The sequence below is a fragment of the Achroia grisella genome, unplaced genomic scaffold (genome assembly GCF_030625045.1).
Source record: "Achroia grisella isolate CSIRO2021 unplaced genomic scaffold, CSIRO_AGI_Agris_v1 utg534, whole genome shotgun sequence".
NCBI classification, from domain to species: Eukaryota; Metazoa; Arthropoda; class Insecta; order Lepidoptera; family Pyralidae; genus Achroia; species Achroia grisella.
The window spans coordinates 1,341,098-1,356,334 of NW_026712920.1; the positions used below are offsets into that span (position 1 = coordinate 1,341,098).

The 15,237-nt window shown below is 34.8% G+C and overlaps 1 protein-coding gene across 4 annotated transcripts in view; it reads left to right on the plus strand.

The window, feature by feature from the left end:
• The window catches only part of LOC131847428 (blood vessel epicardial substance-like), a 46,304-nt gene that overhangs the window by 18,495 nt on the left and 12,572 nt on the right, over positions 1-15,237 (plus strand). For all 4 annotated transcript variants that reach the window (XM_059197010.1, XM_059197011.1, XM_059197009.1 and 1 more), the window contains exon 2: positions 1,750-1,907. In XM_059197010.1, coding sequence (XP_059052993.1) covers positions 1,750-1,907 — 158 coding nt within the window. The remainder of the gene's footprint in view (positions 1-1,749; positions 1,908-15,237) is intronic.

The window sequence follows — 15,237 nt, forward strand, 5'->3', positions numbered from 1 at the left end:
CGCTGTGGGACATATATAGTATGTAAAAGTTATAAACGCGTGATGAAAGTACGTGAGATATTGAGGACGGAAGGTTGACAACACTGGATTATTAGATAAGTTTTCCTTCCTTCACGTTATTTGCTCCTTCCCACCACTGGAATACAGGCGGTATTAATGAGAAAGTGGAGTGCCACAAGTTCTTGACATGTTTCTGTATATCGAATTGTTATCACCTCCGGGTTTAGGAGCGTAGTGTGGTACAAGATGGCGGCCTGTGATCAGTGACTCGGACAAAATAGGCATTGTACAAGCACCCCTCGAACGGAATGGACGAGTCACGTTATAATTGGGCTGCCAAAAATGTGGTCGAGCGCAGAGATAGTTTACTCATCCTTTCTACCCGTGAACGTGTGCTGCTTGTAGGAACGTTTACACTCGTATCATAAGGAGATAAAAGCCATCGCTCCTAAGAATATCCTTCAATTTTTGTCCCTGACGGGTGTAGTATAGCGAGCTCTAAAAAAAGGGCGAGTACAATAGATCTTAGTTCGCAGTGCTACAGGTCTAAGTACATGACAATAGTCCATACCCCACAATAAAAAAATACTCCCTTTATCAAGGAAGGATGTAGGCTATATAACATCGCACTACTGAAAAATGTAGCAAACAGTAGAAATTTGAAGCAGACGAAGTTACGCGGCTAAGCTAGTCTAAAACATGATCAGCCTACTAAATTTAATTAGAATTGATTTAGTAATTTTTGCGTAGTAGTAGATGAATAACAACATCTATTTCTGCTCACTAAATTTCACGTTTATAATATTAATAGGATTTCTCTAATAGCAAAGGTAATTCTAAGAACTCTGTAACTTATTAATTTAGGCGAGGCCTTCAGCACGAGTGAGTACAATATTAATCACCTATTGAATACGACTTAATCAAAAAGTATTCGAAACTTAACTAGATTGCTATTCTCCGCTAACATTATGAAATAATTCAAGTGAAAGAACATTGATTTGTTGTACAATCTTATTTACATTCAGTGAATTAAATTTTGGTTTAGCAAATTTAATTTGCGTGAATTGTTGATGTGAAATAAATGTACAAAATTCTCTCTATAATTCTCTCTAATCTTTATATAGTATAAAATGAAATCGCTTCCGCTGTAGGTTCGCTTAGATTTTATTAATTTATTTATTTATTTATTCATGAACAATGTACATTGTATTTGAATGTTGATACGATGGTTGATAAAATTAATAAATTTACATGTTGTCATTTTACAGAATGTCATTAATAACAAAAAAAAAAAAACATCAAAAATCAACTGAGTACAGGCATTTATCTATTAGTAGTGACTTCAATTTTTTTGTAAAGCAACTCAAACTATTCAATAATTTAAGATCCTTCGGTAACTTAGATCTTTTAATCTACGCAAGGGATTAAAAGCAGTTTTTAGCAATAGCTACATTAGATAGATTATTTTAACATAGATAGGTAGATATTCAAGAGGAGGGTTACTATGTATAATACATATACACCCATGCAAAGCCGGTTACCTCTTAGTAGCAGTTTTATATAAAAGGAATCATGAGAATTTCGTCTACCTACCTTCTACCTTCCTAAATTACTTTAATTTATAGCTTAAAGTAATTTTGGGAAAAATAATTCCAAATGACCCAATTTTACCCAGGAATTTAAAAAAGTGTGTTAATAATCATAGAGAAAAACAACTGTTCCTTTTTTTAATGTGATTTTTTTTTGCAGGTCTACGTGGCTCTCTTCAAGCCTCTAAGGGTGTCAAGAAGACAGTTTCGTCGCGTGCTCATGTGTATGAGGAATGTGCGACACCTCAAGTGCCATGAACTTTACGCGCATGAGAAGGTCACCAAAGTTGACAGTCTCTCGCTAGTGCTGTCCGGCAAGTGAGTTTGTTACGTTTTTGTCTACTACAGTAATATAAAGATTTATCCGCTCGAGGGCATTATCTCCTTTTACCGTTTAATCTTTAGGCGATTTATGCTTATTTTAGGGAATCTTTGATAAAAGGATACTAAATTGAATAGAGGTTAAGAGTAATGAGGAGCATTTCCCGTTTCCCAATCCGTTTGGGGTGTATTTTTCTAGACTTCTTTAGACTACATGTTTAGTATTCTAATATATACTAAGATATTCTACGAAGATTACTTCTTAATTCCTCCAGTTGGTTTACATGAAACATTACAACATAAACAGACACCGACAGTTTTTGCCTTTTTATGTAAAGATGTTGATATTAAACTGAGCCACAGCGAAACATTGCCTGGTGTAACTTCTTGTAATTATGGAATCATCTCATATCTGTTTTCATTATCGTATTTTCAATTTTAGCCTTTATTATTGTTAATTCTATTACAGTTCTGTTTTAATATAGATATTCATTGGCCAGATGTGCTAAGTTATATTTGTTTCTTATATTTCATTGAATGCTTTATAAATTATTTTAACTTAATTGAATTCCTACAATTTAGATTTATCGTTATATTTATATCTGGATCATTTGCATTTGTATTGTCTTTAATTGCGATTGTTTTCTAATTAAACGTTCTTGAATTACAAAACTACCTAATGGCTCCAATTAACCACTTTAGAGCATTTCTTAAAATGAAACGCAGTAATTTTTCTTTGTGAACAAGAATTTTGAAAGGATATCTGTTCAATATTATGTTACTAATAAAGTTATCCAAATGCTTAACAATCGTAGTATTGTTATGAAATTAAATAAATGAATTTAACTAGTCTTCTCACGTGTTAATTGGTTGAATTCCGACAGAATTTCAAATGAAAATTCCAATTTCTAATCGTTTGCCAAATCGTCTCGAGGGTAGCCCTGTTAGCATTAATTGTAATTCCAAGAACCGCATCTGGTTGTAAAATGATACGTTTTCGTTGGGGATGACATCATGCAGTGTAGTTTTGTGTAATGGCGATAATTCGCAGACTCATGTGATAAGCAAATGAATTGGTCGTATATACTCGTGTACATCCGCTTGTGTACAGCTGACATGTTGATTTACATAAAGAGTAATATATTACTCTTTATGGCCTATGTATAATGTATTTTTTGGTAAACTTTATGACCGTTTAGAAAAGTCTTATAAAAGCTACATTATTGGCAAGTAATGTGACATGTGTTATTTTACTAAGTATCGTTTAGAAATTATTTTTTTATGATATGGGTATGTCCTACATGAATAATGATTTTTTAATTTGATTTTAAAAAGAAATAAAATTACATACAATAATTGAATTTGTGCGAAGTAGGGACGTATCGTTAGTTTTAAATAAATTTGAAATTGCCTTGCCTAGCGACGTGCATTATTCTGTATTTGGCCAATTAGTAGATGACAATTATCCGAAGATTGAGCAACTCGGTCGAGGTTATTCTTGTTTAAACGTATATTGATCCAATTTGTCTTGAACAAACTCTTCATTGTACTAATTGGCAGCGTTTTAAGATAGAAATTAATTAATGTCGTCTAAAGGAAGCCAATTTATAACCATTGTGTGACTTTTTCGCCGATCCAAAACATATTTAATTAATAGAGAATGCCCATAACACTAAGCCTCGGTGCTGTAGCGGTTTGGCACACCGCTTTACTTCCGATGGTCGCGGTTTTGATTCCTCGCGCGGTCCAAACGTTTTGTATGTATTCATGAATATAATTCTTTGTATAGGTGTGGGGTGTTTTCTATGTATATTACGTATGTATATACAAAAATAAATGTTTTTGAGTATTTATAGCAGTTGTTTCGCCCTTAACACAAGTTCTACTTAGCATGAGAGTAGATGGCGTCGTGCGATTGTCCAGGACTAATAATATATTATAAAGAGAGAGGGACCGTATTTTTTTACGAGGAAAGTAAATCCCCGATTTTATTAATCGGATAAGTCTTATATTAAGTTTAGCCGTGACATACCGAAAATCAAATCTTACTACTATAATTGAACTTTTACATTATAACTACTTTGATATATTATAAATAACCTGGTTGCTTTGTCACGAAGTAAACAATAACTTAGGAAATAGGTCGAGCGTCGTGTTTAATTTTAGGCAGAATTCGAAGCAAAAAATCTATACTGTCATTATATTTACCACGTCCTCGTTAAGCTGGCGACCAGATAGTGAGGTTTCGCTGTAACCGACATTACAAAAGACGTATACACACTTTGTTTTCTTTTTATGTACGTTCCTGCAAGATTTTGTTAAAGTAAATTCAAGTATGGAATCTGAGCACTAGTATTAATTTTCGCTTCCATTATTTGTATCTACTTCTGGTTCCAATAATTTTCCTTTACGGCATTTTTTTGTCTATCTGGTACTGCAGTAAGTTCTATTCTAGAACGTATATCTAAAACTGCGTTAGCAGGCTCTTACCAGATTTGACTGAGCAGGGAGAGAAACATGAGCGGTGAAGATAAGTTTTGACGGACATACGTCGCTAAGAGACCCCTTAAGCCTACACCTAGTACACAAGTCCTGGGAATTGCTCGGTATGTCCAATCCATGGAATGGTAAAAATTCTAATAGTTTTGGAGGTCATAACTTGTGGTAGTAACCCACAACCAAACATGTTGGGGACTCGGGGTGAGCCCCTTTGCCCCGGCAAAAACTCAGACGGCAACAATTGAATTTAAGGCATAAGCATTTAAAGTTGCATAGATTAAAAAATCGAAATAATAATATATTTTCACGACTGTTATCCCAGATGGGACAGTCAGAGGGATTGTCAACTTTTGACCTCGTATTGAACGGAACTGTTGACATGTACCTACGCATTTCGCTAGGAATATTTAAATCCAAAGTGGCAAGGGGCCAGACTACATCTGTTTCTCGGATTAATTTAGTTTGTAACAAGCCTTCTAAGCCATCTGGTTAAAACGGACTGGAAATATGAAATAGACGGCCTAAAAAAGGTCATTAGTAACACAAACCCGGCGAAGTGACCTAAATAAAGGTCATCAATTTCGCGAATCAATAGGTTATAGGCTAATTTGTTTGGTAAATTTTTCTTCAAAACCTATATTTTGGAGGGATTATAGATAATATTTGAGAGACGTACCAGATAGTTGTCTGGCACTGTCAATACGTCAGCGAGTGAAGTTGTAAGACTATAAATCTAAACAGGTTTACCATTCTCGGTGCGAAATTTAGAAATTGCTATATTAAGATGTAAGAAAGTGCAAATAGAGTACAAAATAAAATGAAAACTATGCCCGGTGAATCACGATCATTGCGCAATCAGAAGCTACCGGTTTACAAAAGGCCCCAATCCTGCCAGTATTTAATGCTGATTTTGTAATCATTACGCTTATTAATTCGGTAATGTTGGATTACGTGGTTCAAAAGTCAGATCTCTTTAGTTTTCTAGATGCTGCTTGTGGGGCAAGTTCTGGCTGTTGATTGAATAATTTTGTAACATCGTTTGAATTATTTTAGGATAAAATAATGCAAACTAAATGATAGCATGTGTCCGTCCTCGGGATGGCATCTATCTTCTCGTCAAATTTTATTAGGATCTGTTCAGCCGTTTAATCGCGAATAGGGACCATAGTGCTAGACAGAAACACTTTCGAATTTATAATATTAGTATGAATGCTTTATGTTATTGAATTAGTATGAGTCATTGTATTAACTAAACATTTAATAGAAGGAATATCAAAGTGCCTTGTCAGTTCTTCTTGTCTTAATCATGATTATATTCCGAACTCTATTGTAGACTTGATTATCATAAGTGTTTGTAATAGATTAATATATGATTACATAGATGATTATATTTCCTTTGATTCTCGAAATTAATTATTCACAGTCCTATTATTATATTTATAAAACTGATACTAGCTAATAGAGTAGTCAGGGGTATTATAAACTATCAAAGTTGTGGTGAACGTAAAAGTTGATGCACTATTTTTGTGTCAAACCAGATACGGATTGTTTTGAAGTTAATGAATCGATGTATAAAACCACAAAACTGCGACCCTCTTAAATTGTCATCAAGATGGTCATACAAAAATTTTGAAATTTCATTAAAACATTTCCTTCTAGACCCAGTTAACGATGCGCGTTGATTCAGCAGTCATTGATGTCTTTATAAGAGTTGATAAATGATAGTCCATTTGAAAGCTTTTCAAAGACTTGTTTCTGACGATGCGGTTAGCCACTAACTCCATCTATTTAGGCTAAATTTAGCAATTAAGGTTTATGTTTAAGACGAAGTAACGACCCAAAACTGCTTTATTTATGCCTATATGTTATTCTGATGTATAAGCTATATTACTGTAAAGTTTCATAATAATCCGTTCAAATAATTTTTGCGTGAAAGAGAAATATTCATCCATTCATTCTCATGAACTTTCGCATTTATAATATTAGTCAGATTAGGAAAATAATAAATTGAGAGTTCATTTCGAGTATCATAATTATCATCTGCCCCAATTATGTAATTCGAATAGCAATCAAGCTGAAGGTACATAACGGTAGATGATACTTGAACTTGTATACTTGAACAGCACAACGGACATCACGTTATCATGTGATACTGTGAGCTGTGAGCCTGTCATACCCAGGTTGTCGTTCCAGAGGGCTATGATATGATGCTATAGTATTGTCGCCTTGCTTAGCGGCTGATATAGATGAGACTGAGGTGTGGGAATCTCAGATATTTTTGCAATAGAGCTCTAGTCTAGTTACGCTGGTATACTTATTACAACTTATCCTATATAAGCGACGATTTCCTCTGCTGCGCAACCTAGTAGGTAATCCCGCAGTTGTAGATCGTATAGGATTTAATATTCCACCGAATTACGTGAGAAGTGTTACACATCGGCGTGTCCGACTATTTGCAACTGCGGCAGCACGCACAAGCCACGCTAATCATTGTCCCACTATGCGAGCATTGCAATTATTAAATTTATTTTTAGGTAAGGTCCAAGATGCTGACGTATACACAGAAACCTTGTCTTCCATAATAAATAAAATAAGAATATTTTTGTCATTGTATAGTTTAAGGACTATATAGTAAAGTATAATAGTTTTAAAATATAAACGTGTTGGCAATTAGCTGTAAGTTTATATTGTGTTGATTAAATAAAAAAATAAAATAAATAAATTGTATTTGCGAAATTTCACACTTCTCCCTCCGCGGAGTTTTCGTAAAAAGGGGTACAAAATTTTTGCTTCTCGTATTAGTATTTAGATAGTTTAGATATAAGTGTATTTATATCTATTATGAGTGTTACATCAGTTGCTATAATTTTGTATTGCTGACTCATTTGCGAGCGATGACTCGTATAGATAAATGTTTGCAACAGGAAGGTATGTGCTATAATTGTGATACATTGATTCACCAAGTAGGGATGTCAATTCTTCTAGAATTTTTTTTGAAGTGAAACTTCTATATGTATAGAGCAGTGATTCCCAAGGTAGGGCCCACTCCCCACAGGGGGGTCATTTGATTGTTAAGGGAGGCATTTCGAAAATTGACTTTTTTTAGATTATATAGATCAAATTTTTCATTATGTTTTGAAAATTTTCATTAACAATTTCCTAGTGATTTCTTCCTATTATTTAAGTTTCTTAAGTGAACTATTCAATTTAATGTTATAAATTATGTATTTTAAAAGGGGGGCGGGGACATAAAGTTGTATAACACTGATATAGTGTGTATTAAGATTTTTCGGTCACGAAAAAGCGTTACCTTCGCGTAGAGCTGGTGACAATATATCGCGTTATCCGTTGAAGTTTCACTTTACTATGTGTCCCAGCAGACATTCCTTTTTTTTATGTAACTGGAATGCCAATCATGCTAACATGAAAGACATCACGTTATCATACGACGCCTGTGATATCATCTTTTATTATTAATTTTATTCTGTTTATTATTCATTAGGACTAACAAACAGTAACACAATATATTTTTAAATGTATTACCAACGACGTTAATCACAGTTTACTAAAGACAAGTTAACTGTTTGGCAGCAGAAATAACTTAGTTTTCTACTTAGATCACTTTAATCAATTATTTATATTTCACCTTATGTACAGTTCACCTCGATAAATTGAGAACTTATTATCTAGGTGAACTGTACTTTTTGATCGCCTTGGTGGTCTAGGTTTAGCACACCGATTTACTTCTGATGGCAGCGGGTTCCATTACTCGCATGATGCAAATATTTGTATTCATTTGTATGATTGTTTGTATCGGTCTGGCTGTTTTCTATGTATATTATGCATGTATTTACAAAAAAAATAAGTATTTATATTTATCTAGTACCATAACACAAGCTCTGCTTACCGTGGGACTAGATGGCGCTGTGTTAATTGTCCAGGATTATTTATTATCTTATATACAAAATTCTCGTGTCACAATGTTAGTTACCATACTCCTCTGAAACGGCTTGACTGATTTTTATGAAACTTTACATGCATATTCAGTAGGTCTGAGAATCGGCTACTATCTATTTTTCATACCCCTAAGCGATAAGGGTTGTCCACCCCTTACATTATCTTTTTTTTTGGGCAACAATTTTTATTTATATTTATTTATAATGTGGCATTAAAAATAATTACAACACCAAATTTTCGCCCTTCTACCATCTATCCCTATTTTTTAAAAGCGATTTTAATGTATATAGTAAAACAACGTTTGTAGGGTCAGCTAGTATTAGTGTTCTAGTTATCTAGTTATTACTAGCCAGTTAGTATTCTATAAAAATGTATAAACAATTCATTCTATAATACAATGGCCAGTATTAGACTTTCAACAGAAACAGGTAAAAAATAAATAGGTATAAACTTGAAATGCTGTGATTAATGTAATTGCGAGGAAATATATTTGTAATAATGTTAATCGTGGCCGTGACTTGGTTCGACTTGTGAACCCTGAACTGAACTGAACTGAACTGAACTGAACTGACCTGAACCCTGAGCTCGTAAATAATACTTCACGTTCTTGTTTTTATCTGCCCATTAAAGTGTATTGTGACGTCGTTATGCCTGGTTTCTGGGTTCCGTAGCGTAGCGGGTTACAGACAGTGGCTTCATTTTTTATATATAGTATTTTTTTTTTGTACATGATAATGGTGCACCCGCCTGCGCTAACGGTTTACGCTGGCGGGGCACCAGTGGAAGATGATAAGATGAGAATGAGGTCAGGTCAGTTAGCCCATCGTGATAAATTCATCTGGAATTTATCACGGTTTCCAGGGGGAACCGCGTGGAGGTTTCTGGGTTCCGTAGCGTAGCGGGTTGAAGACAGTGGCTTCATTTTTTATATATAGTATTTTTTTTATATGATAATGAAATGGTGCACCCGCCTGCGCTAACGGTTTACGCTGGCGGGGCACCAGTGGAAGATGATAAGATGAGAATGAGGTCAGGTCAGTTAGCCCATCGTGATAAATTCATCTGGAATTTATCACGGTTTCCAGGGGGAACCGCGTGGAGGTCCACCTGACATGGTACGTTGCTAGCAATGGGGTTGAGAGTCCACATTACTAACAATCCCTTTCCCCCTATATATGGTATTCTCGTGTCCCATTGTTAGTTACCATACTTCTCCGAAACGACTTGAGCGATTTTTATGAAATTTTATATGCATTCAGTAGATCTGAGAATCGGCAACTACGTATTTTCCATAACAACTAATAAGGGTTATCCACCTCTAACATTTATTTTTTTCTAATATGGCATTTAAAATACACGCAATCCTAATGTTTCAGCCTTCTAGCTCCAAATCCTATTATCTAATGGCGATATTAGTACTTTCATTTATATGACACAACAACGTAACTATAATAATAATAATATAATAATAATCTCAGGACAATTCACACAGCGCCATCTAGACCCATGTTAAGCTAGCTAAAGCTTGTGTTATGGGTACTAGATAACTGATACAAATACATAGATATTTTTTTTTTTTTGTAAATACATACATATTATGCATAGAAAACACCCAGACCGATACAAACAATCATACTCATGAATACAAATGTTTGTGACGTGCGAGGAATCGAACCCGCGACCATCGGTCGTAAAGCGGTGTGCTAGACCACTAGACCACCTGGGTCGTCACTGGTAATAATATAATATCTCACAGGACAATTCGCACAGCTATATCTATTCCGTAGCTCAACAGAGCTTGTGTTATTGGTTATGATAAGTGATATATAATAAGTGATATAAATACATGGATACTTTTTTTTTGGTAACCGTACATAATATATATAATAAACACTAAGCCTGACGCAAACACTCATGAATACAAATGATTGCATCGTGCGTGAAATCGAACCCGTGACCATCGGTAGGAAGACTTATTACCATTGTGTGCTAAACCACTAGACCATAGGCTAGAATCCAGGGTTATAATACATATATAGATGGTTAAATTCACGAAATCTCCTCTACACAGTTTCTACGAGTTAAAACGTTGATCCGATGTGTCCCATAAAAGTTTAACAGCTACATCTCTTATTCTGAGCTATAAAAATCCGCGTACATAAGTCCAAGTAATTGCTACGGTAAAAGCTGTATTTACGAGGGGCAAAATCAACACAGCTGCGAGTTGGCCTTATACGGAACAAGTTTCAACTAAGCGACCCTTTAATGGCACTCAGCCTGATGGTTGTACAGTATTGGACAGGGCTACCAACCGTATGAGAATTCTCGTATAAGACTTAACGGGAAGGCGCGTGTGCACGCTATAAAATTATGACATAGGTGTTGTTAGTTTTTTGAGTTGAGATAGGCCAAATAAACAAAATCAACACAGTTGCGAGTTGGCCTTATACGGAGCAAGTTTCAACTAAGTGACTCTTTAGTGGCACTCAGCCTGATGGTTGTACCGTATTGGACAATGCTGCCAACCGTATGAGAATTCTCGTATAAGTTTCGTAGGCTACCAACCTCCTTGCATTCACAACAGCCATATAACACAAATACATTTACTGAAGAGTATATTGTCAAAATGTCAAATTTATTTATTAGACTTAAGGGGAAGTAGTGTGTCCACGCTAACGAGCAAGTTTCAACTAAGTGACTCTTTAATGGCACTCAGTCTGATGGTTGTATAGTATCTGACAGGGACGACAACCGTATGAGATTTCTTGTATAAATCTTAAGGGGAAGTCGTGTGTTGTGCTATAAAATTACGACGTAGGTACTCTACAGTATTCGTTTTATCTGTATTCAGAGACCTTGCGTCTTGCCCTTACCCAGGCGTGATAGCAATACTTTGAATCGATATTTTGTCGTAAATATTTTCATGCGGCTCTATTCGGCTTTCTGTATTATTATTACAGTAAATATTTATAACAGGATTTATGCTGTTTCTCAGAAAGTTAATTAAAATTCCAGTTTCTTGCGCATTTTTTAAAATTTTTATATCGTTTTGGATTGTTCATGCGAATGAGGTGAAGATACGTCCTTTTATATTTTTGATGAAAATAGATTTTTAAGTTATTTCTAATTTTAAAAGAAACTTGTTTAATGAAAATCTGACTAGTGTGAATCTTTGATATAAGTATTATCCTATGCACGAAAATTAATCGAGTTTGATTAGTTATTGGATAAATATTTCATAGGATTTCAACGTTTTGAATGGAGAGCGGTAAGGAATATACATCCTTAAATGTTAACACACTGTATGACCACGCGTGGTTCTGCTGTATAGATGGGAAAACAGGGAAATATTTAATGTATTTTATTATTTGTATTTTGTGTAATATATGTAGATATCTATAGTAATTGTATATGTATGTATATATATATAACTTTTATTAATATTTATTTTATTTATTATTGTATATTTTATTATAATTAGAACATTATTGAATTTGTTGAATTTTAAATGTTTTATTTTTCTCAACTTTTAAACATTTCAACATAATATTGTTAATTGCACAGGTGTTACCTACTCACTACTAGCTATGCCTCACTGTTGGGTTGACTGGTAGAAATCTCTCTTAGAGATAAGTCCACCATTGCTCACTCTGTATATGTTTAAGATTAGAACTGTATTTAAAAGTGCAATAAAGAATATATTAAGATATCACACTTTTTTAGAATACAGACGTATTCTCGCTTTTTGTATGCTAAGTCGAGGTTTCCAACGACCATCTTCCTTTCTTATCGTATCTTTCCTAATTCCTTTCCCTGACCATCCATTTTTAAAAAGCCAGTAAGTCAAGACTTGCTTCCCCTAGACGGTGCTCATGGGCAGCGGTAATCATTTACCGATTTGCCGCAAGTTCTTTTGCCCCTATGCTACAAAAAACGAGATTTCGATAGGTCGGACTTTAATACGAGAACATTTTCATCGTTGTACAAGTTTGTACGATAGTTTGAGCTATACGAAACGATACAAAATAATAATGTACGGCTGTACTAACTATACTGTACTGCACTAAAAAATTATTGCAAATGATGTAACAATACTAATATAATTTGTTGGTTATTTGCAATAAAATAAGTTAGAGAGCCAAATCGAGTTAATATACGAGATTTTAAAGGATTTTATTTCTAGGCTAAATGATTTATGGTTGGCAACCCTGGTACTGGCAGGTTAAGCTTAAATGGGAGATAAATATAACGGTTCATATATGTCATTAGGGTTAGAATGAAAAATGCAAAATACAGATAACATACTATCGACAACAAATATGAATCCTAATCTACGAAGAAGTTAGTAGTGATTTTCTTACTCTTTAATGCGATGACAGATATCATGAGGGTTTTATAGAGGTGCCGATTAGAGTTGCAAAATCGATTAATCTTTACTTACATATCCATATTTTCGTGCTAATATTAGACAGGTTAAGGTGTGTCTATCTATGTTTGTTACCTTTTCACAGATAAAGAACTGAACGACTCTTGAAGACCCTATCCTTTATCTAAATATATATAACTCAAAGGTGACTGACGTAGTGATCTATCAACGCACAGCCCAAACCACTGGACGGATCGGGCTGAAATTTGGCATGCAGGTAGATGTTATGACGTAGGCATCCGCTAAGAAAGGATTTTGATTAATTCTACCCCCAAGGGAATAAAATAGGGGATGAAAGTTTGTATGAAACTTTGTCAATTTTAAACCGATTGGGCTGAGACTTTGCATGCATAAAGCTACAATGACGTAGGCATCCCTTAAGAATGGATTTTGATAAATTGCATCCCTAAGTGGATAAATTAAAGCGAGCGAAGCCGCGGGCAAAAGCTAGTCTCAGATATTAATCTGGAAGGGGCTGAAATAGGTTACGAAAGTTTCTGCAGACGAAGTCGTGGGTGACAGCTAGTTGTATTATACGCGCCATAATCATACTGTACTTATAGCAGGATCATGAACTTCGACTTCTTCCAACTTTTTAATAAGTGGAGCAACTTTGATGGGCAAAGAAAACTTCTCCAATCAGTTAAAGTTTTCTGTTGTTGTGTCTATTGTCGTAGATACTGAAATATAAATGTAAAGAGATGATGAAGACGGTGATTGTTTAATGATCACGGTTATTGTCATCAGAATGACATGTGTAAATTTTATTAAATCCATTAATAATATTCTTGGAAATTTATATTTCTTGAATGTTTAATGTTGAATTATATTTTAAACACGAGTATGTACATATATTTTTCTATTCTTTTTAAGGTGTAAGTTTTCAGTACTGAGTTTTGTTTATGAACATCCTTTTTAAACATATATAAAATCGTTATTATTAAAATCTTCCAAACAGAACAAATGGAATAAAGTAGACGAGAAAATCGTCCGTGTTTCAGAATAAAGCTATTATCGTCCATAGACAATTTCTAGAAGCTCATCGTTTCAATTATGCACTATTCATTAACTCCATTACACTCCGTCGGTTCTTTTACATCGTGCCATTAGTGTGTAATAAATATTATGAATAATGAGCTGTCGCTATTGGAATATTTGGATAATGTTGGGAGATGGCAGCGTTAAAGGTTTCGATGACGTCAACGCAACAACCCTGTGCCTTTGTTAGACTTTATTAGAAGTAGGGTTGTCAACCTTCCCCATGGACCCGGTGAAATGGTAGGGAATATTTTTTTTTTCGAACTAATCTAATGCTGGCCTAATGGTATACTCCAAACTTGCGGAAGGACTTATAGAGCGGTTGAAGGCCAACATCAGATTTACGGATACGCTAAGTGCACCGCTAGGGTTCGACCCTCGGCTCAGGCCATCGTAATTTCGATCCCTGTTTGAATTGGACGGGGGATTAATCTGAGTGGTTTTTGGGTTTATTGCTGTTAAGAATCCTGGCAGTACCCTAAATTGTAGTAGTAATATACTAGTAAAAAGCTTGGCAACCTTCTATAGTTGACGAGCGAGTTGCACAAGCGGCTTTGACTCAATATCTCTACCGCGATATAGAATAGGAGTATTCCTACAAGGTTTTTAGCTTGTAGTATTTTGGTAGTTACCTTTGAAACGAGTGGATCTCCATGATGGATTTAACACGCGTAAAATTCTAGGTAAGTATAAAGTTTTGGGAATGACTGTACATATTAAAATTTTATATTATATACGAATATTTTTATATAATATTCGTATATTGGTTCTGTACAAATTAAATTAAACGTAAATACTCAATTTGCACGCTAAAACTTTACTCATAACTTTTGTTGTGTGCCCCACCCCTGCTGAGTGTGCCGAGGTGTTTCTTTTGGAGGACTCCCTCCAAAAGTAACACTTCGGGGTTTTTATCGGGATTGTCATCCGGTAGAAGTCTGGCAGCACCCGTTTGTCTCGATGACAGATATCTCCAAGCAAGAATTCAGTTGGCATCAATTAGGACAATCATTTCAAACTCGTATAGATTTTAAAAACCTCACAGGTTGGCAACCCTGTTAAGGGCGACCTTTGTACGCCACTGAGCTCACTCGGGTATTATATTCGGGGCACACAACCGGGATAATGTCAAGGATCACGAATAGCTTTTATAATTATTTCGCTGTAGACGTGATGGAATCCCACCTAGGAAACGATTTGATTGTGATGACGGAATATTTATTATGCTTTGTTAATTTAAGGACTTTTGTTCATTTTTAGTACGACAGATCATTCGTACTTTAATCTATAATATAAGGAAAAAATAGATAGGTATTTAGTTAAAAGGTTACTCGACAATTTGAAAAAAAGAAGTGAAGTTAAAAACAATTTTTTACCTTGGCATACCAAACTCGCGGCCTCCGACGA